At 32.4% G+C, this 26,613-nt stretch overlaps 1 protein-coding gene across 23 annotated transcripts in view; it reads left to right on the forward strand.

The window, feature by feature from the left end:
- BAZ2B (bromodomain adjacent to zinc finger domain 2B) overlaps positions 1-26,613 on the forward strand; it is a 341,329-nt gene that overhangs the window by 190,488 nt on the left and 124,228 nt on the right. For 19 of the 23 annotated variants that reach the window (XM_074215885.1, XM_074215897.1, XM_074215888.1 and 16 more), the window contains one exon: positions 20,549-20,737. The exons of the other annotated variants lie outside the window; for them this stretch is intronic. In XM_074215885.1, coding sequence (XP_074071986.1) covers positions 20,549-20,737 — 189 coding nt within the window. The remainder of the gene's footprint in view (positions 1-20,548; positions 20,738-26,613) is intronic. 23 annotated transcript variants of the gene reach the window in all.

Genomic DNA, 26,613 nt, shown 5'->3' on the forward strand with positions numbered 1-26,613 from the left:
CTAACTGCTACCCCACTGTAGTTCAAGTTCTTTCTTCTGGAACTACATGGGATAAATCAAATCTTAATATTTTTATGGCAACCATTTAAATTCTTGCTTCCCTACTTCTTGGTTGATTTTCTTCAGATATAATGTGGCACCTAGAATAGTCCTAAGTAAATGATCTTACTCACACAGAATACAGTACTTTCCCTCTTTAGAGTACTATATATTTAATAATGCTTTGTATTTAATAGCTTTTGGGAAGATTACTTCCCACTATTGACTTATATTAAAAATATACCCAATTAAAACCTTGAGTCTTTTCACCATATGGTCCTTTTGAACTGCTTTTCCCCTATCCTCCCCTTGTATGGTTAAAGTTTTGAACTTAAATGCAGAACTTTACATTATTTGCTATATAATTTCATCTCTTTAAGTTCATCTCTCATTGTCTATTGCGGTCATTTTGATTATTGATTATATCTTGTAACCAATTAGCTTCCAAGATTCGGGTCATTTGCAGATTTGATTAATATGCCATCTTATTTTATTTTTTAAAATTGTGTTAAAAAACCATTTTAGACAGAACTCTAGAGATTGCCTCCCCAATTCACATAGACCCACATGCTTTAGCTAGTCTTGTTTCTACAACCTCCATCCCTCCAACTTGTGCTCAGGGTATTATGAGACACTTTGTTATATAGCTCAATGAAACCAGGTAGACTTTGTCTATACCATTTTCCTTCATTTAGTATCTGTGTTGCTAGTTAGCTTGATGTGATCCATGTATATCAAGTGACTAATATGATACTTTATTAAACTTTCTCTTTAATTAAAAGTCCATACTTGGGCTTCTTTTTAGTAAATATTATATATTTAAGACTTGGCAAAACCATAGTGGGCTTAAACTACATCTCTGGAAAATATCATTTCTGTATCAATTGCTATAATGTCTATATCAAATTGTTATTGTTGCCTGGCATAGTAGGTACCTAACAAATGACTTTTGCCTCTGTGGCCTGTTTTAGAGAACAGTTTTCCATGTCTTCATTCTACTTAGGTTTATTTTATATATTTATGGTACAAAATTAAGTCATAAGTGACCAACTTAGTCAAATACTATGGTAATTGATAGACAGTATAAATAAAAGTAAAAATAATGGTTTGTCTTCAGTAATTTTTTAATTAATACTCATCACATTCAAAGGATATCCTTGCATACCATTTGCTCCTCAGTCAATATGTTGTTTTCTTTTAAACATTTGTGGATTTTTTTTAGTAATACAAACTGTGAATGCTTCTTATACATTACAGAAGCACATAAATGGCTTATGTCTGGAGAGATAGAAGATACTGTATGCCATCTTGAAGAAAAATAGAATCATCCTTGGATTTCAGGGGAAACCAGCAAAGCTCTTTCTTTGCATTTCATGCCCTAAAGTAGAGTGTTGAAACCAATAATCATCAATCTTTTCCAGCTCCACCCACTGCCTTCATTTTCATAGATGAATATGTGAAATGAATGAAAAAGTATTTAAGAGTTTACTGTGTACAAAGTACTGTCATAAGCCCTTAGGATAAAAATAGAAAAACCAGAGAGTCCTTGCTCTAAAGAGATTCACATTTTCGTAGAAATTATATATATCAGAAGTTTCATTTGTTCTTAGGAATATTTCTTTATAGAGTTCTTATTATGGCATTATCAATTACTCATGCTATAGAGTGCCGGTCCTGAAACACTTTTACACTTCCTATAAAATATAGTGTTCATTCATGATGATGATGATTATAAGTACTAGCTTTTAAAAAGTACTCTGATTTGGTATAGTCATTCTGTTTGAGCATTGTCTTCAAAATCAACAAATGCTTTTCTGATTTCTAGGAACAGTATGCCTTTGCCTTTTCAAAACCATTTTGAGATATTGGTATCATTTTCTGCCATCCATTTTGTTGGTAGGTAGGATTTCTCAAAGTAGCACTTCAGTGCTCTTGGGTTCTTCAACTTTTGTCTCCCAGTTTTAGTAATTCCTCAGTTTTACATTTTACTTAATTTGATCTAGATTTGGGGAGTAAGTTATTTCATTTTTAAGAGTATATTTTTATGATTTAAATATAACTTTGGCAAAACCCATCATTTTGCTAATTCGGTTATTTCTATTGACTGTCCTTAACTGTTGATCTGCAGTATATTTTTATATGACATGGAAATGAGTTGTTGACAAAAAACATTATGATCTTATCAGTATTTGAATTTTATTATGATTTAATGCTGGTGCATAATGAAAGTATTCATGCTTATTCATAGTTTGCCAACATAGTGTTCTACACTATACTGAAACAGTTCTAAGGAGGTATTGGTATTTTTTATTTCTTCTCAGATGTCTTACTTTCTCTTGACATCAAAACATAATGTATCATCACTCTTCTCCATTTTAAGTTAATAATCATGATGGTTCAAAACAGGGTCTATCTGCTACCTTATTACATCTTGTCTGTCCTTTAAAATTTTAAGGACAGTTGTGTCACACAGTGCAGTTTACCAGAGTTTCAAGGTTCTTATGAATCCTATTCATATCATAATTGTCTTAATGCTCATAAAATGCCCCATTATATATTTTCTGACTGGAATTCCCCCTACTTTGCCTTTGCATGTATGATGATTTGGACTTTGAGGGGTTATTATTATTGTTATCCTTAGCACAATTATTAATCATTTTGTCCATATCTAAGCTCACCAAATGCATCTTTTTTAAGTTATTTTTGTTTTTATTATAGCTATGCTTTTGTGACCACATTGGGCTCTTTAAATAGATCTTTCTTTTCTTCACTAGAATCATTTGTAATTTTGTCAATAGATTTCTCAAAGCCTCCCTTCTCCTTTTTTTACTAATAGACCTAACTTTTTGAACTTTTTTTGAAAAGCACTAGGGAAAGTCTAGTCTGCATCAAACTATTTGTTTACCTCCCAGTGGGATGAACTGGAGAGACCAACATCCTACATGATAAAAGGCTTTTAAGCTAGGGCTATGGTACTATTTGATTACCATACTTAATCCTTCTAAAGGAGTGCAATTTTTGACTATGAACTTCCCACCATTGTGAGGAGCTATCTTAGAAAGTATATAAATTCATTTTATTGGGAGTAGAGGATACAAGACCCCAGACTTGGTTGTAATTTTGCAAAAAGGAAAAAAAGAGGAAAATTGAAGTATTGTTTTAAAAAAATTCATAATAGAGAACAGAAGGAATTTTATAAGTAAGCACAGACAAAAAAAAAGCAGCCTTGAAAGTAACATGGTAGGGGGCAGCTAGGTGGTGCAGTGGATAAAGCACCAGCCCTGGAGTCAAGAGGCCCAGAGTTCAAATCTGCTCAGGCACTTAATAATAACCTAGTTGTATGACCTTAGACAAGTCACTTAAGACCATTGCCTTAAATAAATAAAAAAAATTTTTTTTAAAGTAACATGGTGAATCTGTTATACACCTTTAAAAAGCAAGTTTCATGTAATATTCACAGAATTAGATATGATCATCTTTTTTTCTGTTTTACTTTGTGTACAGTAGTGCTACTTTTCTTTTGTTTTTAGTGCATAATTTAAAAAGAAATTATAAACAAGTTTATTTTACCCTCTTTAAAAATTACGTGAAGTATTTGAAAACCTGTACTTGCCATTGTCAAAGGAATTATCAGTTGAAAAATTTTCAGAAAAAAGAACAGTGTTGTGGCAAAAAGAGTGAAATAGGGGGGTGGCTAGGTGGTGCAGTGCATAGAGCACCGGTCCTGGACTCAGACACTCAATAATTACTTAGCTGTGTTGCCTTGAGCAAGCCACTTAACCCCACTTATCTTGCAAAAAAAAAACCTAAAAAGAGTGAAATAGATTTAATTTTTAGTGTTAGTATAAAATATAATTTTGCATGTTTTTATTTCTTATTTTAAAAAAATAATTAAAATTTGAACCTAGAGTTCAAAATGGAGGAGTACATGAAATCATGGTGTGGGAGGGGGGAGTATCTGTGCAAAGTCACAGAAATTAGAGCTGAAATGTCATGTACCCTACATTATATTTTGACCTAATAGGCTAGGAAACTTTTATAATGATTTTAATAACTAGAAGATATGTATATGCATATGTTCTCTAGGAAACAACTTCCATTCTTTTACTTTCGCAGAAGATTTATCATTTTCAGTTGCAAAAATTCTAAATAACAAACATGTCCTTAAATATGTTTTTAACAAAGGTGTGAACTAAAGATATCAGACATTTTGTGAAATACCTTAGAAAATTTTGTTTACCTGGTCATATGGAATCCCAGGAACACAAAGGATAATTGAATTCATGGGAATTGATGATATCACCAAGAGAGAATGTTGAGAAAAGAAAAGACACTATGGTAAAACAGAGCCAGATGATAGTCCAACAAAGGAGAATGGTAAAGTTCAGGTAGGTGGAGAACCAGAGAGCATGTGTTGCTATCAAAGGTAAAGAAGGAGAGAAGGCTGTCAATAGATCAGAAACTATGGGAAAACCAAGGAATATGAAGTCCAAAATTATTTTTTTTAATTCAGCAATCATGGGATCATTAATAATTTCAGTAACTTAAATTAAGTGGTGGGGTTCAAGCAAGATTGCTAGGATTGACAAAAATGTGAAAATAGGAAGTAAAGAGAGAGTAGATGATCTTTTCTAGGAATTTATTTGTGAAAGGGAAAAAAAGGTATAAGATGATAGTATGAGGGGATGGAATAGTCAAGTGAATGCAGATTTTTTAAATATTGTTTAAAGATGGAAGACGCACATTCAACACTGTTCCTCCATTGTCCTGTCTATTCAAATCCTGTTTCTTCAGGACTTCAAATTGATATACTACCTCTAAAGCTTCTCTACCTTTCCAAAGTGGAAAATCATGTTTTTTCCTCGTTTTTCTCATAGTACTTTGTCTATTTTTTTTGTTCTTACTCTACCTCCTTACTTTTGTCATACTTAATTTATAGTACTTTTTATATACTTATATAGCCTTGAACATTTCCTATGTTCCCCAAAATGAGTTGGTGGGACTAGATCTGTAATTTTATTGATATAAGGAACTCTCAGTGAGAAAATTTCAATTCAAGTTTACCAACTTACCAACTTAGAGCTTAAAGAGTTGCCTGGGTACAATTTATTTAGGGTTCCACAGCTAGACTGTCTCAGAGATAAGTCTTTCTGATTCCTCTACTACTCCACTGCACTGCTTTTGTATGCCTTCTATTTGATATTTGATAAGTATTTATTGAATTGAATTACATTTTTACAAAAGTCTAATTCAACTTAATAATTTGGAGACTCCTTGAAAGGACTGACTTTTTTTTTTCATCTTTGTACCATCAGCACTGAACACTGTACTTACTTTATATAACATGGTGCTCTAGATTTAGAACCCTAAAGCAAGTGCTATATTAGGCATTTATTAAATGTCTAATTGAATTCTGGTCTTTGTTCTCTTGATTATGTAAAAATGCTGAAAGAGGTTATTTTAATCTGTTTACAATTCAAAATGCTTTACTTAAATGAGTGTAGATAGCTGATCTTGTTACTGCCTAAACATTGTCTTAATAGTACTGATATTAACTTCTTCATGCCTTCTCATTCTTTGTGAATCTTGTCCAAGGAGTCTTCAATGGGGGCATCTACTCATGCCACTACATGAATACAAGTGGACTGCTCAAGTTATCAATTATTTCTCTATTTGAATGGAACCATCTCTTTTTAGGATTATATATCTCTCTCGTACAACTCTTCAAACACTTTACTTGGGCATTTTATTATTTATATTGTGCTATAATCTACTCACAGCTAATGCATACCTAATAAGTTATCATAATAAATTTAGATACTTTAAATATATATAAAGAAATAAATATGTACATTGAAGACATTTTTAAGTCTACTGTGTCAGATATTCAATATTTTTATGTCTCCATCAAAATTATTCTATTGTTATATGCTAGTAATATATTTGGATTTATGTATCTCATGAATCTCTATGGAAGTTTCACAATTTGAATAAATGAAGGAATGAATGAAAAAAGCATTTATTCAACATTTAAAGTGTGTCGTACAATATGCTAAGCTAGAGGTCCAAAAACAAGACAATTTCTGTCCTTAAGGAGTTTCCATAGACTAGAGAAAACCCCACAAACAGGAGTGGTAACCACCAGGGAAGCATATGCGCAAGTGTGTCACAGAGGTGGTGAGTGGAGTCATAGGGCAACTGATTGACACCAAGTTCTTCCCTGGAATAATATTAGGATAGATTTATTACTATTCCCAGAAGCAGGTAAGGGGCCAATTCCATTATGCCAAGTTGACGTGGAAGCTGGAGTATGGCATGAAGATAACTGAAGAGTAGCCCTAGTAGCAGAGCTGGAAAGACTTTTGACATGTTATAGTAAATGCTTACTAATAACAAACCCTGTGTCCAAAGTGGGAGCAAAATTATTGGATTGAATTGAGGTTTTAAGGCATATCAGAAAATGGCATGAAAATGATAGGGAGTGGCCTTAGAGCATGTAAATCCAGTATATTCTAAAAACATGAATGAAAAATATGTTTCATAACATTTCCAGTTTTATTCATGTACCATCTAATTAATAACTTCAAGAGGCATTTTGTCTGTTATGTCCAATATAATTTGATAATTTCAAATCAATAATTGTAATTTCTCTTTAGTTAAGTCTGTGTCACTGATAGAATTTGATAATTGAGAGCATTAATTGTCAGAGTAGTTAAATTGGGTCAGAAACTAGTCAAATTTTCAGTTTTGAGGTCTTATTCTTTCAAGTACATTTAGAGGATGACTTGAGTTTGTGAATGTACAATTTACACAGAACATTTTATATAAAAATAAAAGTAAGCAAAATTATCATTTGAAAAGTATATGGTTTTTCTCTCAAAAAATCAGTATTTTGGAGTCTCTTGCTATCTATATAATCCCAAGAGATATTGAGTTTAAAAAGGTTACTCAAATGACTACTTGAGATTTTCATAGTCCCCTGCTCATAGCATGACCTAAAAGTGATTTTATCTGTAGTTCAAGAAGTCCCATTTTAGATTTACTACCTTTTGTTCACTTTCTATTAGCTTTTGATTCCCCTGAAAGCATCATACTATATCAGTTCAATATGCATTTGTATACAAGAAAACTTTTACCGTGTCCTATTATTTAAAATATTTATAGGTGACAAGTATGAAGCCAGTGATGGCAATATTAGGCAATAGTGGTAGCTTTGTGAGTTTTGGGACTGCCATCAGATTAGAGCTAATGTTCCATCGCAGCTACAGAAATTTGCTATATAAATCTTCTAGTGACAGCCTGTAATCCTTATAAAAGCCTACTCCTGGGATATAGCAATAAACCTTATAGATTCATGTATATAGTTTTATTCAAATCAAGATAAAGTATTTTTTTCCTTGAGATTCATTTGGCATAGTGGATAGAGATCTGACCTCCGAATGAGGAAGAGAACCTGAATTCAAGATATCTTTGACTATGTGACCCTGAACAAGTCACTTTATTTCTTAGTGCTAGAGATAACTCTATGAAACAATAAATTGAAGAAAACTGACTTTCACTGGTTAAAAGGTTTTTTCTTATTAACTAAGAGCTGGCTTGCTGATGAAATCACAGATCCCATCTCTAGTCTTATTTTCCCCTAACACACCAAGAAGCTTATGCATTTTTATTCTAAACCCTTCTGATAGTGATTTTTTTCACATTTGTAAAATGACATTTAATATTAAATAATATTAATAAATGTATATCATAGGGAATATGGTAGGTAATATGTAGGAAATTATGCTCACAGAGGCAAATATCTGGTTTGGTTTTTTTTTTTATCCTTTTTAGTACTTCAAAGAATAGATCTTTTAATTCTTGTACGGGTTGTCACTAATGGTTGTTCTTTCACTTGGAAATATCTTACACCTCCCTTCTGTAGTTCCTATAATCAATGTATTTTACTCAAGAAGTGATCTGATTTTTGGATTATTGATGCTTACTTTGATTATTAGAAGGGAAACATAGCTTAAATAACTTTAAAATCATTTCTATTTTGTAACTTTGGAAAGTACTTCTGCAATTAAGATAAAATAGAGGTGTTTATCATCCTGGAATTCACAGTACTTAAAAGAAAAGAGTGGAATTATCACATTAATTTTCTGCTCTTCCAACTTGTTCATCTTGTTTCTTTGATCGATTCATCTCATATTCCAACTTCTGGGGGAATAGATCATTTCCCCTCATACTCATTAAAGTTAACTTGTTTCTATAAATCCCATTCAGACCTTTCCTCAAGACAAGCAGATATTTATTTAGATTTGAAGAACTTTCCTTTCAGTTTTTGATTTTACCAGTCACAATTCTGATTTTAAAAGAATAGTTTTTATTTTTTTTTAATTTGGAAAGATGATTGTTTTCAGTAATGGAAAGTTGACTGCATTTTTAAAAGACCATGACTTGAAAATTATGTGCTAGATCAAGCTACTGGGTATTCTTGATTTGTTTAATAGAGATGAAGGTCATGAGAGTCATTTCTTTGTTTCTATTCCTCCATAGAAGAATGGGCTGACTTTCCTTGATAAAAATATTCTTTAAAATATTGTCACTTGAGTCATGAGCTAATTGTCCACTATCTATTTCTTCCCTTTCATAGTCAATCTCTTAGAAAGAAATCTGCCTTTCTAACCTACATTTTTCTCACTTCCTAAGCCCTTGGCCTTCTGACTTCTGTTCTCTTCAAAATTCCTATTGATCATCCAATTTGCAGTGCTAGTGGACTTTTCTTAATTCTTAACCCTTCTTGAACTATTTACAACACTTGAAATTATTTACAACTCCTCCTGGATAACTTTTTTGTCTGGCTTTTTGTAACACCTTTCTTCTTGGTTCTTTTCATGCCTAACTGGATGCTCCCTCATTATTTGCTATATCATCATCCATATCCTGCATTGTAATTTATATCTGAAGTCTCTTTTCTATAGAAGTCAGGGGTTTTTAATTTGGGATCTGTGCTCATTTTTAAAAGAAATGACAATTATTAGTGCTCTCCCTTTAGGAGAGCAACCTAATCTTGGGGAGTGTGATACCTCAGATGACATCTCAGATAACATTCCCTTCTTTACTGTCTATATTCTAATGGCAACTTCTGTTGCTGTTACTCTGTTCTCTCTCTTCTCCCTTAGGTCCTGCTAACGACAATGGTAAATAAGGTTTTTTTGTCCTTAAAAAATCAACATTTATTTCAATATAATTGCTTTCCCTTAATTCTTTATACCTTATCTTAATGCATTTCAAAACATTAATGTCAAAAGGAATCCATAGACTTAACCAGACTATTAAATGGTCCATTAAACAAAAAATGTTAGGAACCCCTGCTATATACCACCTCAATTTTTTTTATCTCATCTTCCATGGGTTCATTTATCAGCATTATGGACATGACTTCCTGAACTATAAGCCTAGTCCTTGCCTCTTTCCTTCTTTCCAATCCTTCATTACAAACTGTCCTTTGGAAATTTACAGCTAGATATCTCAAACTCAACATTTAATGACAGAAAACATTTATATAATCCTTTAAGGTTAACAAAGTGTCTTGCATGTATTACCTCATTTGATCCTCACAAAAAATCCTGGGAGGTCTATGTTACATGATTTTACAGATAAGGAAACTGAGGCATAGAGAGATTAAGTGAACTTCCCCAAGGTCACACAGCTAATATAATTTCTATAGGTTTCTTTTTTTGCTTTTGGGGGAGATCATTATTAACAATTTGTATTTTACTGGTCAAGGCATATCCCTCTGGGATCCCTATTGGGTCCCCAGGAACTTGCTTGAGAGGTTCCTTAATTTTATCAAAGATGGCATACTAGACATTTTCTTTTCAAAATTTTTGGAAGGCAAACTTACTTTCCACACTTCTGTTTCCAATTGGATGATTAGTGTATGGAGCTTAGGGTTTAACCTCAATGTATATAGGACTTTTGTTTGGAAATTAGCCATCTTTATGAGTTTCTTGACTGAGGTCCTGTCATTTATGAAACATTCTTGGTGTTTAATGACAAAAATGTAATTTATTATATTCCTTATGAGATAGTATAAGTAAAATCCCTTAAGTTGGGAAATGTTTGGTTTTGCTTTTTTTAAGTCAGATACAATGCTTTCTCTTTTTTTCTTTCTTTTTTTTTTTTTTGCAAGGCAAATGGGGTTAAGTGGCTTGCCCAAGGCCACATGGCTAGGTAATTATTAAGTGTCTGAGACCAAACTTGAACCCAGGTACTCCTGAGTCCAGGGCCGGTGCTCTATCCACTGCGCCACCTAGCCACCCCTACAATGCTTTTTCTAAAACCTTACTTTTATATCTATGGAGTTAGTTCATTTGTAATCAAGCCTTCCTCATTGAAATGAATGAGGAATAAGAGAACTATGAAAAACAAAATATGATGTTAAAACCTGAGCTTTTATATTTGAATAAAAGAAGCTTACTTAACTATTTTTCTTACCATTCACATTTAAGAATTCCAAATATTTGTTCATTTACTGTTACTAGTAAGATTGGTCTTATTATAATCAAGGGATGATTCCTATCTATGTATGCCATTTATCCTGCTATTAATAGACCACATAAATTACCCTGAAGGTAAAAAAAATCATCTATGACACATACTGCTAACCATAAATACCTTAGTTTTAAGAGTTCACTAATGATTATAATAGTGACATAACTTTTCTCAACAATTGTATGTGGCCATAGTTTTAACAGTTATTATCCCCATTTTATAAATTAAGGAACTGAAGTTCAAAGATTGGAACTTAATCTCATTTACATCTTTTCAGGAATAAATAGACAATATTCAGTGCAGTACCTAACATGCTACTTATTTCTAAATACTGTAAAATGTAGAAGTTATCAAGTAATATAAAACCTACACATTTATCTGATTCCTCCTCCAAAAACCTTTGCTTTTCTGTTTTAAAGTTTTATAAAGAATAAAAGGTTACTCTAAGATTAAAAGCTATGTGAATATAAAGATATTAGCAAGAAATGACTCTGACTTTTAACTTTTGACTGGATCTTTTCCTAGTTCTTCATTAACTAGAAAAATCAGTCAGCCAATTAACATTTAGTAAATATCTACTGTTTGCCAGACCTTGTGCTAAAAGTTGAGCCCAAAGGTAGTTTCTTTTTCAAGGAATTCAGTCTTAACAGGGAAGACAACAAGGAAACAATTATGTACAAACTATATACAGCATAAATTGGATGGGATCAATTGAGGGAAGGTCCCTAGTGTTAAGAAGAATGAGGGGCGACTAGGTGGCTCAGTGGATAGAGCACCGGCCCTGGAGTCAGGAGTACCTGAGTTCAAATCTCAGACACTTAATAATTAACTAGCCGTGTGGCCTTGGGCAAGTCACTTAACCCCATTACCTTGGAAAAAAATCTAAAAAAAAAAAAGAATGAGAAAAGTGTCCCTGAAGAAGGTGGAATTTTAGCAAGTACTTGAAAGAAAGCCAGAAAGGAAGCAAGGAGCTAAAATGAGGAGAGTTCCAGGTATGGAGGACAGCAAATGACAATGCCCCTAGGTGGGAGATGGAATGCTTTGGGTGAAGAATAGCAGTGGAAGCTAATATCACTGGGTCACAGTGTGGTCAATGGATTTCTTACACAATAAGTTAATGTTTATACTTCAACAACACTTTAATTTACAGCCCTTGGATTGTTCACTCTGGTTATTATATTTAATAATCACAAATATTAATTAAATTAATCCTATGACCTTTATTTGAATATACTGCTTTTCTGATAATTACACACACTTTTCAACTTGCTAAATATTGCAGGCAAATTTAAAGTGTTATGAAATTATTATGCATACAGTTTGAACATATTTGAGATTAATGTTTGAAGACATGTTGCAACAAGCTTATGTGAAGTTGAAAAGAATTTTTTTCGTATTTATCACAGGAAAAGCAATATATAAGAGCCTACAACTGTAAGCAGTCTCTTAGGTTTCCTAAGAGAGTGATTTATTTTTTTAGCATCATGGCATTTAAATACTTATATATTCAAGGAAATGACTTTTTGGCTATTTTGGACTTTTTCTGATTGATAAAGGACTTTATTCATTAATGCTTTATATTTAAGGCATTGAGTATCCTTTTTTAGTTCTTGTGAAAAACCTTATTATATTGCAGCATGAAGTTCATTAATATTAATAAAGGCATTTGTAGTTATCCTTTCTCGTTACTAAGACACAACTACTATAGAAACAGATGCTGGCCTTTTGGGTAAGCTTTCAATCATTTATCTATGTATTGGCTAGTAGAATTTCAAAAGCTTTGCTCAAAAATATTCAGCCTTTTTATATTGTAATTCAGGAATCTTAGGGAAGTTTTATGTTTTTTTCATTATGCAAAATGTGCAAACTCACTAAATTTAAATAGATTTGAAAACTAAAACAAACACAAATTATAGTAGTTAAACTGTATTTGGATGTTAGTTGAAAAGAAAATATTGTCTCCTCAAAATAGCTTTGATTTATATTGAGACTTGTTCTCGTATTTCTAATTCTTATTTTTAACAATCAGTAGAAAATTTAAACTAAATTTTATTTCTGCCATTATATAAAAAAGTAGAATTTGGAATATGTAGTAATTTGAAATCAGGTCAATTAAGGATTTAATGAAAATTCTACTTAATTAATGATAGTGTGTTTTTGATGAGGGTTGTTACAGAATATTTCCCTCCTGTAAGAAAATGATAGAACTCTCATCCATAGGAGATACTTTGTGCCTTTTTGTTTACCATAAGGACTTTTATTGCCCTTGTAAAATACATTTTATTGTAGACAATAGCAATGTGACCCTGGATAAGTCACTTAACTTCTTTGTACTTTAGTTTCCCTATCTGGGGGAAAAAAAGCAAGTGGGGTGGAGGGTAGATAATAGTAATTATTTCTCAGGGTTATTGTGACCAAGGAAAAATAAGATAATATTTATGAAGCATTTTGCAAACATTACAAAGCTTCATAATGACCAGTTATTGCTACTTTCTATCTAGTTAAGTATGTAGCTATCATCATCTTTTTTGGTTTTTATTCCAGAGTCTCAGACTCAAAATATCCATGACCAAAATTAATTTTAAATCCAGTTAATTGACCAAAATTAAGTATATAGGCTCTCATCATGAAATCAAATTGTTGTTGTTGTTTTAAAATCAGGACAAAATTGCCTCCTTGTACCCTGGTTAAAGACTACAGCCTTAGTCTTTTAAGGATTTTTAGATTCAGAGATCAAAAGGACTGCAGAGGACAAATAGTCCAACTTCCTCATTCTTCAAATGAAGAAATGGAAGGCAGAGAGATTAAGTGACCACTGGCCCTATAGAAAGTAGCAGTCAGAATTCAAAACCATGTCTTTTGACCTCATGTTCAATATTATTTCCACTCTTCCATGCTGACCTCTTGAAATTATGCAGACTCAAAAGGTTTTTTAGTAAATCTAAAGAATTGCTGCTAAATTTTGAGCAGAAAAAAATGAGGTATTGAATTATCATTAAAGGAGCAAGATACCTGACCCTTTTAGCTTGTAAAATACGTTCAGTTTGGAGGCAGAAATGAAACTCTCCTAATTTTACAGCAAGTAATAAGTCTTAAATAACCCCTGCTGACCCTGCAAATAACAGTTAACTAAGATATCTGTTGTCTGACTGACCCTGATTAATGAGATTACAATTCAACTTAAGAAATTTTAATTATGATAAGTTGCTAAATAAATTGTTGTCCCTTAGGATTTTTTAGTTCTGTTCTGAATATATGCATGAAACATTTGAAAAAAAAGTTTGCTGGACATTATTGTAGAATGTGACCTTATGTTATCAGAAGGATTCAAACAAATCTAAAGCAATTTCCACTAAGCATGATAATATTCACTTTTGGAAGACCATTTACTGATAACCAACTAAAAGAGTAAAAATTTATTATATGCCACTCAAAAGACATTGAATAGTGGATAGAACATTGGAATTGGAGTTGGAAGAACTGGGTTCCAATTCACTTTAGTCACTTACTTGATTATTGAAGTTGGCCAATTTATACAATCATCCATCATGTTTCTCTATCTGTAATATGGCTACGAAAATATCTTCCCTGCTTCTCCTAAGAGATGATTATGAAGCATAAAATCTAAGCTATTCAAATTACATTCCCATATGGTTGGGTTTTCCCACTGCAAAAAGAGCTGCATGACTTAATTTAAGTCTATCACATCTCTGTCAATATATGGGTAGCATATATATAATGTTTATGATGATGATTGTTCATTGCATTGATCAGATTTCCTAATTCTTTAAAAATTATCTTTATAATTTTGTTATGTATAAGTTGTCCTCCTGGTTCTTCTCACTTCTGTATCTCTTTCTATATGTCTTTCCAGATTTCTTTGATATCATTCTTTTTATCATTTCTTATAATTCAATAATATTTTATCACATTCAGATGTCATAACTTGTTCAGTCATTACTTATCTGAGGGGGAATTCCTCAGTTTCGAATTCCTTATCAACATATCAAGTTGCTACAAATATTTGTGCATGAGTTCTTTCCCTCTTTCTTTGATCTCTTTGGATAATAAACCTAGTAGTGGTATTACTGGGTTAATTACTGGTATATTATGGACACCTTTTAGGATCTAGTTACAATTTGGTTTCCAGAATAGCTAGACCAGTTCACAACTCCGTCAAACACCTTTTTTTCCTTAGCTCTTCTAGTATTTATCATTTTCTGGTTTTTGTCAACATTTGAGAGAGGAGAAGAGCAGGGGAAAGCCTTATTTTATTTTTCTATATATACTCTTATGGATCATCGATTCTCATGATCCACTTACCAATATTAATAATAATAATAATAATAATTATTATTATTATTATTATTATTACTAATATGTATGTAGTACTTAATCATCTCATGTTGTCCTCACAATAACCCTGGGAGGTAAGCACTATTATTGTTTCTTTTTTATAGATGAGAAAGCTGAAACAAATAGAGGTTGAGTGACTTTCCAGAGTCATACAGCAAAGTATCTGAGATGAGATTTGAAATCAGCTCTTTCCTGAATCTAGGTTCAGTCCTTTTATCAACCATGCCACCTAGCTGTGTGCCCCCCTCTTCTTTCCTCCTTTCCCCTTCCCTTCTCTCTGTCTCTTATGTCTCAGTCTCTGTTCATCTTTGAGTGTGTCTGTCTGTCTGTCTCTTCCCACCACATCTTTGTTGAACTCATCTGACTTGTACTATCAGCTATCCATCTCTACCGGCATAGTACCCATTTCCTTATCAGAATCAAAATATCTAAGACCAGACTAAATTTAACACTTAACTTGATCGCTTTCCCCATTACTCAGTTCCCTGGATTTATAACCTTAGCCACTCAGTTAACTTATTTATAACCTTTTTAAATATTCCCTTACACTTCTCGTATCCAATCAGTTGCCAAGTTTTTGGCACTTTTCCCATTCTCCTACCACAATGTTTCCTACATATTCAGTCCCTTTTCTGGACTTATAATCCCCACTCAAGTGCCCCCACCTCATTATTGATCTAGATTATTTTAAAAGCCTCATCATTGGTCTTCTGACTTCTAGTACTTTTGTTTTTCAAATAATCATCTATGCATGAATTAAAAGAATCTTCCTGATGATTAAGTCTGATATTGCCATCCTTTATTTTAAAAAACACTTTATTGGCTGTAGAATAAAATACAAATCCCTCAGATAATAAGAACAACAAGAAGATGATAGCTAGCTAACTAGATAGGAAATAGCAATAACTGGTCTAAATTTATGTAGCAGTGTAAGGTTTGCAAGATGCTTTATAAATATTTCATTTTTGATCATACAATAACCTAGCAAAATATGTACAATTATCTCCCCCTCCTTTTTTTAAAGATGGGGAAAATGAAGGAGATAGTGGTTAAGTGACTTATCTAGGGACACACTGATGACAAGTATATGAGGCCACACTTGAATTCAGGTCTTCCTGACTACAAGTCCAATGTCCTTTCTAGTGCCTTGCCTCTGATGATTATTTCCTATTTATCCTATATTTAGCTTGATTTGTATATATTTGTTTGCATTTTGTCTCCTCCATCAGATTGTGAGTTCCTTGAAGTTGGCTCTTTTTGAATCCCCAGAACTTAGCACAGTGCCTGGAACATAGTGAGGTACTTAGTAAATGTTGATTGATTGATTGATTGATTGTCTATCCCAGTGGGCCAACAAGTTGCCCCTTAGGAGGCTTTGAAGGGCCTCCACAAATTAGTACTTATCTTTTATTTGACATTGCTCTTTTGCATGCATTCTACCTTTTTGACAATCTGCAATACATGCTTATTCCTTGAAGACATCATTATACAGAGGAAAAAACACTAAATTTGCTATCAGAGGACCGCTGCCAAACCTAATCTGTTCCTTAGAGGCCTGTGGGACTCTGAACTAGTCATTGAGTTTCTCCAGACACCCATGTTACTCCTGTGAAAAATGAGGGTGTTGAACTGGCTAGCATCTGAAATCCATTTCAGATCTCAGTTTATGTCACAGTGTTCTTAAATGCTTAGAAGGCATTTCCACCCCCACAGATTCAGCTCATGTACTGCCCCAGTTCTCATTCTCATTCTCTCTTGCTCTCGCTTTCTGTCTCGCTCTCTCTCTTCCCTTCTCACCCCCCCCCATTACTCTGAGTTTCCTGAAGATATATTTACCAGGGCAAGTGACATAGTGGATAGAGCACCGGCCCTGGAGTCAAGAAGACCTGAGTTCAAATCCAACCTTAGACAATTAATAATTGCCTAGCTATGTGACCTTGTGCAAGTCACTTAAATCCACATTGCTTTAAATCAATAAAAAATTTTAAAAAGATAAATTTACCCAGTAGAATACAAACTCAAGGGCAGAGATTTTCATTTTTGTCTCTGCATTTCTAGCACCTTACACTGTTACTTGAAAACTTTGTAGTTTTTAAAATAGAAATAAATGGAAAGAAAAATTCTTTTCTTTATAAAATGAAATGATAAAAATTGAAAATAAGATAAACCTTTAATTCAAACATGATTCAATTTTTCCTTAATCGTTATTACCACATCAGAAACTCAAGTGACAGAAGCATAAATGAATTTAAGTGGCCTTTCTATCCTATCTTATATTTCTAATAAGTAAAAATGTCACAGATCTCTTGAAAAATAAATGTTGAAAAAGAAATTTTCCTTTCATTTGAGTTTGATCCTGGCTTAAAAAAGAAAAAGCTAAATAGAATTTTCCACTGTTACAAATAAGACTTATATTTGGGGACCTAGCATGCATGTGAATTGAGTTTAAAAGATAATAAATATGACATTTGATCTAGGGAGTTTTTCCTTGTTTCCCTGAACACATAATTATATTGTCTGATTGGAATCTTAGAGTCTTCTTACTTTTTTTTAATGTTTATTGAGTTTGATCTAGCAAGTACGTGTAACTTCTTTATAGAATATAGAGTAAGAAAATTAAATGTTAATTCTGTACATATGCATGCATATTTTTGTAAGATGTAATAATAACTCATTTTAATAGTAGGTTCTTCATACTAAAAATAAGGGTGAGTGCTCAGCTATTGTTAGTATAGTAATGGCTGGATGCTAGATTTGTAGTTCTTAGTTTTAAAACATCTAGTAAAAAGGTATCTTTCATTTCTGGTTTGTATATTGACTAGATTAATTCTCATGCGGACATGCATTTATTTTTAATTCTTTATTTCTTGCATTTTTCTTTTTAGCAATATTAAATTTTATTAGATTATAAATATATAAATATTTGAGTAAGCTTTTTTTCCTAGAATTTTATCAATGGGGTTATTTTCCTAAAATTTGATTTGTACTCAGGATCTAGTCCTGAATAAGTTTATACATTGCATAAATCTATGACAATCCACAAGAGTACTTACTTAATGGAATTTCCAAAAAAAAAAATTGAAGGCCATTTTACAGTGCCCATGGAATAATTATAATTACCTTACCTGTATGATATACCCACTTTGTAAGGCTGAACCCTGGTACTGAATAGTATAAAAAATTCACATGTTAAATTAGGTCACCTTGCAGCGACAAACTGCTCTTCTCCCCTGGATAAACTTTCTATAATTTCACCTGGGGAGAAGGAATGACCTAAGTGAAGGTTCATCACTTTTAATTTAAAAACTTCAAGTGTATAGTACTCTTGGTTATTTCTTAAGATGCAAGAAATCAGAGAAGAAACTTAAGAAATTCTTCTTTGACTAATACGTATTTTTTATTAATCTAGAGATCAATCAACAGTTAATAAGTCATACCATTATTTAAATGAAGTGAGAGTAAGGGCATGTACAAAAATAATGAAGTCATTTTAAAAATATAAATTAGAAAGTATGAGTAAGTTAACAATTCTTGTAGCTTTGATTTAGAATTGTTATAGTAATAATTGTGTTTATGTGAGTGATACTTCATACATAAAAAAGTTTTCACATTAACATCTCATATAGACTCTGGATTTGTTCTCCCTAGGCACACAGTTAAAGTCCCCAGATCAAAGCTACTATTCCCATCAAATTTCAATGGAAAATAAGTGATAGAAGTGTCTACTACTATTCCTCTCACACTGTAAAGCCTATGTAATCTCCTCTATCATCTAACCAGTGATAAGAGCCTTAATATCTATTAACCAGTTACTGTCTCTTCAGTATTATCTAACAGTGATTGCTACTTTAATATCTATCAACTGTTTTCTCAGTATTATCAATTTGATTTTTGAAAAGAGTACATCTCCATCCCCTTTAGTCACATCTTGTGTTTCTCTGTCTCCATGTCCTTTAGTTTTTTCAGTCTCTCTCATATATATATTATGTATGTCAGGAATCCCTGAAACTATGTTTTAGAACTTTCAAATTAGGGATCACATATCCTTCTCTCCAGGAAGCTAGTCATGTTACTCCCTGACAAAATGATTGAGAGAGGTTCTGACACTGCTTCACACTGCCGTTTATGATTCCTAGGAGTGAGGTGGAGCAATAGTCTTCTCCCAAATCTTATCTAGTTCTATTGCTTTCTGGCCAGGATTTAGCTCTTTCAGAATCTTCTGTGGTGGTGAGACAGTGGTAGAATTTGTACCTCTCTTTTTTTTAGGTCTGGAATAAAAGAATAGCTATGATCAGGAATTTCCTAGTAAATCTTTAACAACTGGCTCCCCTCCCCCCAAAAACCCCAAACCCTGTATATATAACACACTTTTAAGTTCAATGTACATAATTAACTCCCCCCCCCATTATTTACGTCAATCTAGATACAAAATAATAAACCAAATCTCAATTTGCAGCATTTGATAACTTCTGAGGTATAAATGCTCATACAGAAAATTTAATAATTGCTTCTTACAAGCCAGTTAGAGCTTTCTCTAGTATATCACTAGTTCTGACTCACAATATCCTGATCCAACTTAATCATAGCCAGTATTTCCACAGTGTTCAAGTCCATCTTAATTCCCAGTTGCTGACACTTTTAAGACATGTCCTTTAGAGTCATTGAGCCCTCCATGTTTCTGAACAAATTCTCACCTTCCTCTAAACTCAACCATTGTCATCCCAGTTATGAAAAATAGGTAAAGCAAAGAGAAGCCAATTTTTAAGTCACTTACAATTATAATGATAACGCTCTTATGTCTATATAATCCCTTGCACTTAAAGCATTTGATTAGTTTTTGCTGATTTATTTTGGTTCAGCCTAGTACAGTGGGACAATCATTAGTTCAGAGATCTGGATTCAAATTCCTCCTTTGAAGCTTATTTTCTGTTACTTTGGAGAAATTACTCAACCTCACTTTACCTCAGTTTTCTCCTTTCTAAAATGAAAGGACTTTTTTGCCTTTTTCCTCAATATATCAGAAGTTGTACACTTCCTATTCTAAAGCTGAAAACTAGACCTGCTGTACTTCTCGTCACTCAGCTTTTTGGTACTGATGGGAAATTCCATGTAGTGAACCTGAGATTCCCATGAACCATTGAGAAGGTTGGGGACTCTCTGAATGTGAATTTCAGGGTTATGCATTGATAGTCAGCATCACCAATTTTCATGTCTGGCTCAATGTATTCTACTCTAATCTATATTCCTTTGAGAGCATGACTAATGATTTTTTGTGACAAATTAATTCTCTGGAATAAATTTATTATGAGAAAATAGGTTTTGAAATTATTTTGTCAATTTAATTTCATTAATAAAAATTATTTATGCAAATTAAACACCAAAAATAAGGAAAATTACATCATCCATTTTTATTAGTTCTTTTTAGGATATCATTTCATATATTTAGAAACACTGTTTTCTATAGTCTCTTAATTGAAATGCAATAGAAAAATGTAACCTATATTTTGGAAACAGTAAAATCATGGCAGTTATCCAAACATGAGGGTTGAAATCACATAAACAAACATCTGTTTTGATAGTACAATTTTAAGTGTTTTTTTTTCCCCCTCAGGACATTTATTCAGAGCAGCTGGGGATCAGCCGTTTAACCTGTCCACAGTGTCGAGTGCCTTCCCAATGGTCAGCCACCCAGTCTTTGGTCTACATACAGCCAGCTCAGGGCATTCAGAATTTGGTGGTTTGGGGACACTTGGTACCCCCACAGCCTTAGCAGCACATCCCCAACTAGCACCTTTTCCAGGTAAACATCTGTTACAAAGAGTATTCAACTAAAGAAGGAACAATTGAAATGTCCTAGTTCCTAGTAGGATTTGGATTGATAATGATTTTATCAAGAACATCAAAGAAAGAAAGAATAGACTAACATTTTTTTGTGCCAGGGGAAAGTCTAGCTTTTGGCAGTAAATGCTGTAGGATTGGCAGTAGAATATGCCTTATTCCAGTCTATTATATTCAGGAGTAAGGAACAAGACCCCTCCAGTGGCTGCTGAAGATGGTAACAACTAGAGAAATACACAATTGTACTAAAAGACTGGGAATAAGTCAAACAAACATAGGTTATATACTTTTTTTCCATTTAAAAATACTCCAATAAAAATATATGGATTTTTCTAAATGCCATAGGTGGAAGACAAAGCCAAATTCTCATAATGAATATATTTTGCTCTTTGGGGCACTTATTTGTCTTAAGCTTAGGAAAGCTTATTATTTGCCTCTTGGGTCTATTCTACTCTAAAAGTCTTTAGTGCTGGCTAAAATTTTCTACTTTGACTTGATTGAATCTATACCTCTCTTCTCCTGTTTTGCTTGCATCTGTATTATTCCAAAATGCTTAACAAAATTTCATTGCAGGAATACATTATTATTCCAGTTTAGGGAGCTATTATTTCTTGTTATTTACTTGTACTTTTCTTTTTTATGCTTTCAAATATGAATCATTATTATTCTAATGAGCATATAACCTCTCTATGCTTTAGTTTTCTCATTTGCCAAATGAGGTTAGACTGGATGACCTCTGAGTTTTCTTTCCATTCTATATCTATGATCCTATGATTTTATAAAAATATTACTAGGTATGAGTTGAATTTTGCATATACAAGATTGTCTGGATTTTATTATAGTTCCTCCATCAATATTTGCTCCTCAAGTGGATGATTTATAAACTGTTGTAATCTTGGGAATGAAAAACCTTTTAAAACAGACATAAAGGACAAGAGGGTTGAAATGTGCATTTCCTATTCTTTTTTTTTTTTTTGATGAATTAGATTGTTTCACTCCAGAACACTAGGTTTTTGAATTTGACATTGTAAAAAAGTCACTTCAGAAAACTTGAATTAGTAAAAAATTAAGATCTGCCTTTGACACATTTCTCTTACACAACTACAGTCCTTCCCCAAAAATCAAGATAGTTGTATTAAAAGTGCTTGAAATCATAAATTTGTTAATTGACTGACTAATGGCCAAGGTTTCCTTTTGGGCATGATATTAGCATGTCCAAACTTAGTACTCTATTGTTAAAATCTCATCCTTTTGTAGTAGAATTATGCTTATTGGATCCATCATAAAATTTTCCTTGCCCTATGATTCAAGTATAGTGTTTCTTGAACATAATTTGAAGAACTTCCAGAATACTTCTCATCAAATGGTATATCACTTTTTAGGCTGTGTCAAGTTAGAGATTTGTGGTAGTGAATTAAATAAGATTGGGCCAATGTAAGAAATTAGCCAAAATGCCTCATTTACCAAAAAAATTAACAGGTGAGTCAAACAAGAAATTTTTAGGAAGTTTAAATGTTAACACTTAATTTTCAAGTGGAATTTTTTCTAACATTGTGCTCCATTTTAATGATTTTGGTTGCTCTTTGGGGGGGGTGTACTGCAATCCATGGTGTTTTTTGGAAAGAAGGACCCCAAGCTTCAGATAAGTAAGAAGCATTTGATTAAATAACTATATATTCGTTTCTTTAGGTATTAGGTTTTGTTCTATTATCAAGATTTAATGTGTCAGAAGCTTCTATTTTGTGGTTAAAATGGATATACAGTGAATATTTTTGAGATCTGAATTACATAGGTTTTTATTAACATGTTAACAATAATTATACTGATGTTACCCATGAACATATTTTCAAATCTATTAGTTATTTTCTTCCCAAAATATGTTGCATGCAGTTATTAGTAGATTATGTGATCAGTTAAAAATCCCTTTGCTTCTCAAGTCTGATGTGAAAATTTCAACAAAATGATTGACTTGAATATATTTCATGTAATATAAAGTTGTGGAATTTTTCCAAGGATCTATGTAGTTCGTTTTTTTTTGGCAAAGCAATGGGGTTAAGTGATTTGCCCAAGGTCACACAGCTAGGTAACTATTATTAAATGCCTGAGGCTAGATTTGAACTCAGGTCCTCCTGACTCCAGGACTGGTGCTCTATCCACTGTACCACTTAGCTGCCCTATATAGTTTTTTTTTAATTGAATGTTAGTATGGATAGATCTTGAGGGCTTTGTTATAAAGTAAAGCAAATTTTACTATTAGGTGATATAAGCTTAAACAGAGCATTGGATGTATATCCTTTCTTTGCTTTTACTCTTCTTGGAATAATGTAACATCACCATTTTGATATGTCAAATTTTCTTTTTTATTATTCCCTTCACTTTTCTTGAATTTAAATTGCTGGAGTCCCAATAGAAATTTCAAATTCAACACCAAAGTCCTGGTTAATGGTATTGGTAGTGATGGTGATGATGATGATGATGATGATCTTTTTATGTATGTATGTTGTATGTATATAAACTATATATATCCAGAGATATTGTTTCTAGAGTTGTCTTTTTATGTTTATATTTGAATTTTATTCATTAAATGACTTTATAAAGTTAATTCTTCCCCATCAGCTATTTTTGACCCTAATTTTCAGTACATAATTCATAGTCCAATATAATTCATTTAGAAACAAAACTCTTACTTCTAAGAAATGATAACATTAATTCAACATTATAGCTTCTACATCCATATCAAAAAAACTCTAAAGGGGACCCCATCCAAGAGCTTGAATCAGGAGACATTGAAGCCCATAGTAACATTAGATTTAGAATACAGTCGCATTTTCAAAGCATTTTTAAAGAAGAATGTAAGAAGATTATGAGCAATATCATCTCACAAAATACTCAAAACCAGTTAAGAAAATGAGCCAGCAGAGAAGTTGCTATGAGATCCTGCCAGGCCAGATCATCTTAAGAATATATAGATGAAACCAGGAAGATCATAGACAGACACCAAAAAGGAAAGATCTACAAGTTTTCATCCTTTTTAGCATCTTTTTACGGGCATCTGTGGTTGCCATTTGTACTCTGCTAGCTTTGTACTTGGTAAGGAAAATTAAGAGGGACAAGGAAACTTAGCTAAATATATTAGAGGTGGTATGATATTAAAAACCCCCAAATCAATATTGAGAATATTTCAAATGAGGGTGAAATGCCAATAGGAAAATGACAGACAATGCTTTTACCAAAAAATAAACAGGAAAACAAAAATGAAAAATCAGCAGCAATTCAAATTAGATTCAAAATACCCAATCAGAAATTAATATTAATAAAAATATTTATAACACATTCAATTTCCAGTTTCTAGTGAAACCAAAAAAATTCTATAGATTTAAAAGTAATTGTCTTAATAGATTTTATAGTCATTTGATACACACACTACAAAAATAGTTTTCTTCTGAAGACCACAATTATGACCAGTCATACCCCCAATGGAGAAATAGAAAGGAAATAAAATCTCAATGGTATTTGTTGATTTGGGGAAAACATTTAACTCAGTTGAACAAAACAAATCTCTGAACACTCTTCTAAATAATACAAGATCCTTTGACAAAGAAAACTAAAAAAAAATTGTTCACTGTACCCTTGAATATTGATTATACAATTGAGACATGAAACTGACATATGCTCATTTGAATGGTTCATTGTCACAGACATTCTCTGTTGAATGTAAACAAACAAAAAAAAAGGGATTACATACTTACCACAAGCTTCTACATATTGACTACAAGCTTCTCCATTGTTCTCAGATAACATTGGTTTAGTTGCTTTGTACTCCAGAATGCCAAAAAGCAACCTCACTGAAATACACAACAATGCAGGAGATGTTTGATCATCCATAATAGAGGGGGAAAATACATTAAAAATGCATATTGCCAAGATCATGTCAAGGAATTAGATGGGTAGTGAATCAAATTTGTCTATCCATTCACCTATCTACACAATATTGACAGGCACTGTAGGTGAATAATGAGCTGGGCTCAAAATTGAGTAGGAATTTGAGATTAGGATGAATCACATCTGGGAAACTGTGCCAGATTTCCATTGATCCCAAACTCTGTATCACTGCAAAAGCCTGTCTGTTTAGCATCAGTATTCTAGTGATGCAATATGATTAAAATTCATGTAATACCACAAGTTAAAAAGAATGAAAATTTAAAGTATCCCAAGAAACAGTGCAAAGATATATGGTGGGCATAACTAAACTGTATGAATATTGCTATCAATGACATGGATGTGAGAGCTGACATTAAAAGGCCAGAGAGAGAGAGAGAGAGAGAGAGAGGAAATATATACATATATATATATATATATGTATATATATATATATATATATATATATATACATATATATATATATATATATATGGAAATATAGTGGAAATAACAGACTATATAGGAACGGTACAATTGCTACTACATGGATTTGAAGTTTAGAAAACACGGATTCAAATTCTACTTCTGAAACTACCTGTTGACCATGAGCAAATCATTAATTGTCTCATTTTTTCCCATTTATATTATAAGGGGTTGGATTAGATGTCTTTTAAGAATGCTTCCAGCTCTAAAACCATCATCTTATTTTCCTATTTGCTAATACCTGGAGATATAAAAATAATTAGTTAAGAGAATAATTGTACTAAAGTTTTAGAGTCAGCTAATTATCAAAATAAAGAATAGTGGCCCCAGTCTTTACAGATAACAGTTTGAACATATTTTACCTAATATATATTTTCCCTTTATTTCTGAGCTCTTAATTAAATTAGACAGAGTTATGCCTTAAAACAGATATTTTGATTCAGTTTCTATGTTTATATACTGCTGATAGTATATTGACAGTTAAAGAGGGAAGTTTTCTTATAGCAGTGTGTGTGTGTGTGTGTGTGATTTTACTCAATTCAGTCTCATTAAAAATTCTTTCAAAGTGGCAATTATAGTTAATAATTTGCTTATCTTTTTTTAAGCTTTCTGATTCTTATATTTCAAAAACACAGGAAAACTTTGGTTTCTTTATTTTCTTTCATGGGAATACTCTATTCCTAGAATTTTAGATAAAAAAACCTCTTAGGACATAATAGTAATCTCATTGATACTCTTAAAACATTATATCCTTCAGCCATTTCCATAATTTACTAATAATGGAAAGGTATCTATTTTGCTTACAATAGTAGGCAACAATCCAGTGTTTTGAAAGTATAATAGATTATGCAAGTAAGTAAAAAAATTTTTTCAATGACATTTTGGACAGAGGTTTTGTGAATTTTCCATTTTCAAAACATTTTATCACAGAAAAATAGGATATTAGAGTTGGAAGGGCCATTTATTGTAATAAATGAAAAACAATCTCCACTATGAAACCCTTGGATAAATAGTTATCTAGTCTCAGAGAGGTCTCACTGAGGCATCCTGATTTTACTTTTGGACAGCTCTCATCATTAGGAAGTTTTTCCTTGCATCAAACCTAAATTTACCTATTTGCAGTTATATTCAATTCTGCTACATATGCCTTCAAAATAAGTTTATCTCCATCTTTCACATGATAGTCTTTTCAAAAATTAAAGGATATCTATCCTACTCTTCACAAGTTCTTCTTTGGGATAAACATACCCTATTCTTTTTGCCAATCCATGAATGAATAAATGCCATTTTTGTTGCCCTTGTTTCAGTTTTCTTTTGCTTATCGTTGTTTTTTCTAAACTTTGGTACCTAAGACTAAAATTCCAGAAGAGATCTGAACAGCTGTGAGTACTGTGGGGCTACCAATTTCTGACCCCTGGAAGGAAGGGCTCCTTT

This window comes from Macrotis lagotis, chromosome 1, assembly GCF_037893015.1.
Source record: "Macrotis lagotis isolate mMagLag1 chromosome 1, bilby.v1.9.chrom.fasta, whole genome shotgun sequence".
NCBI lineage: Eukaryota > Metazoa > Chordata > Mammalia > Peramelemorphia > Peramelidae > Macrotis > Macrotis lagotis.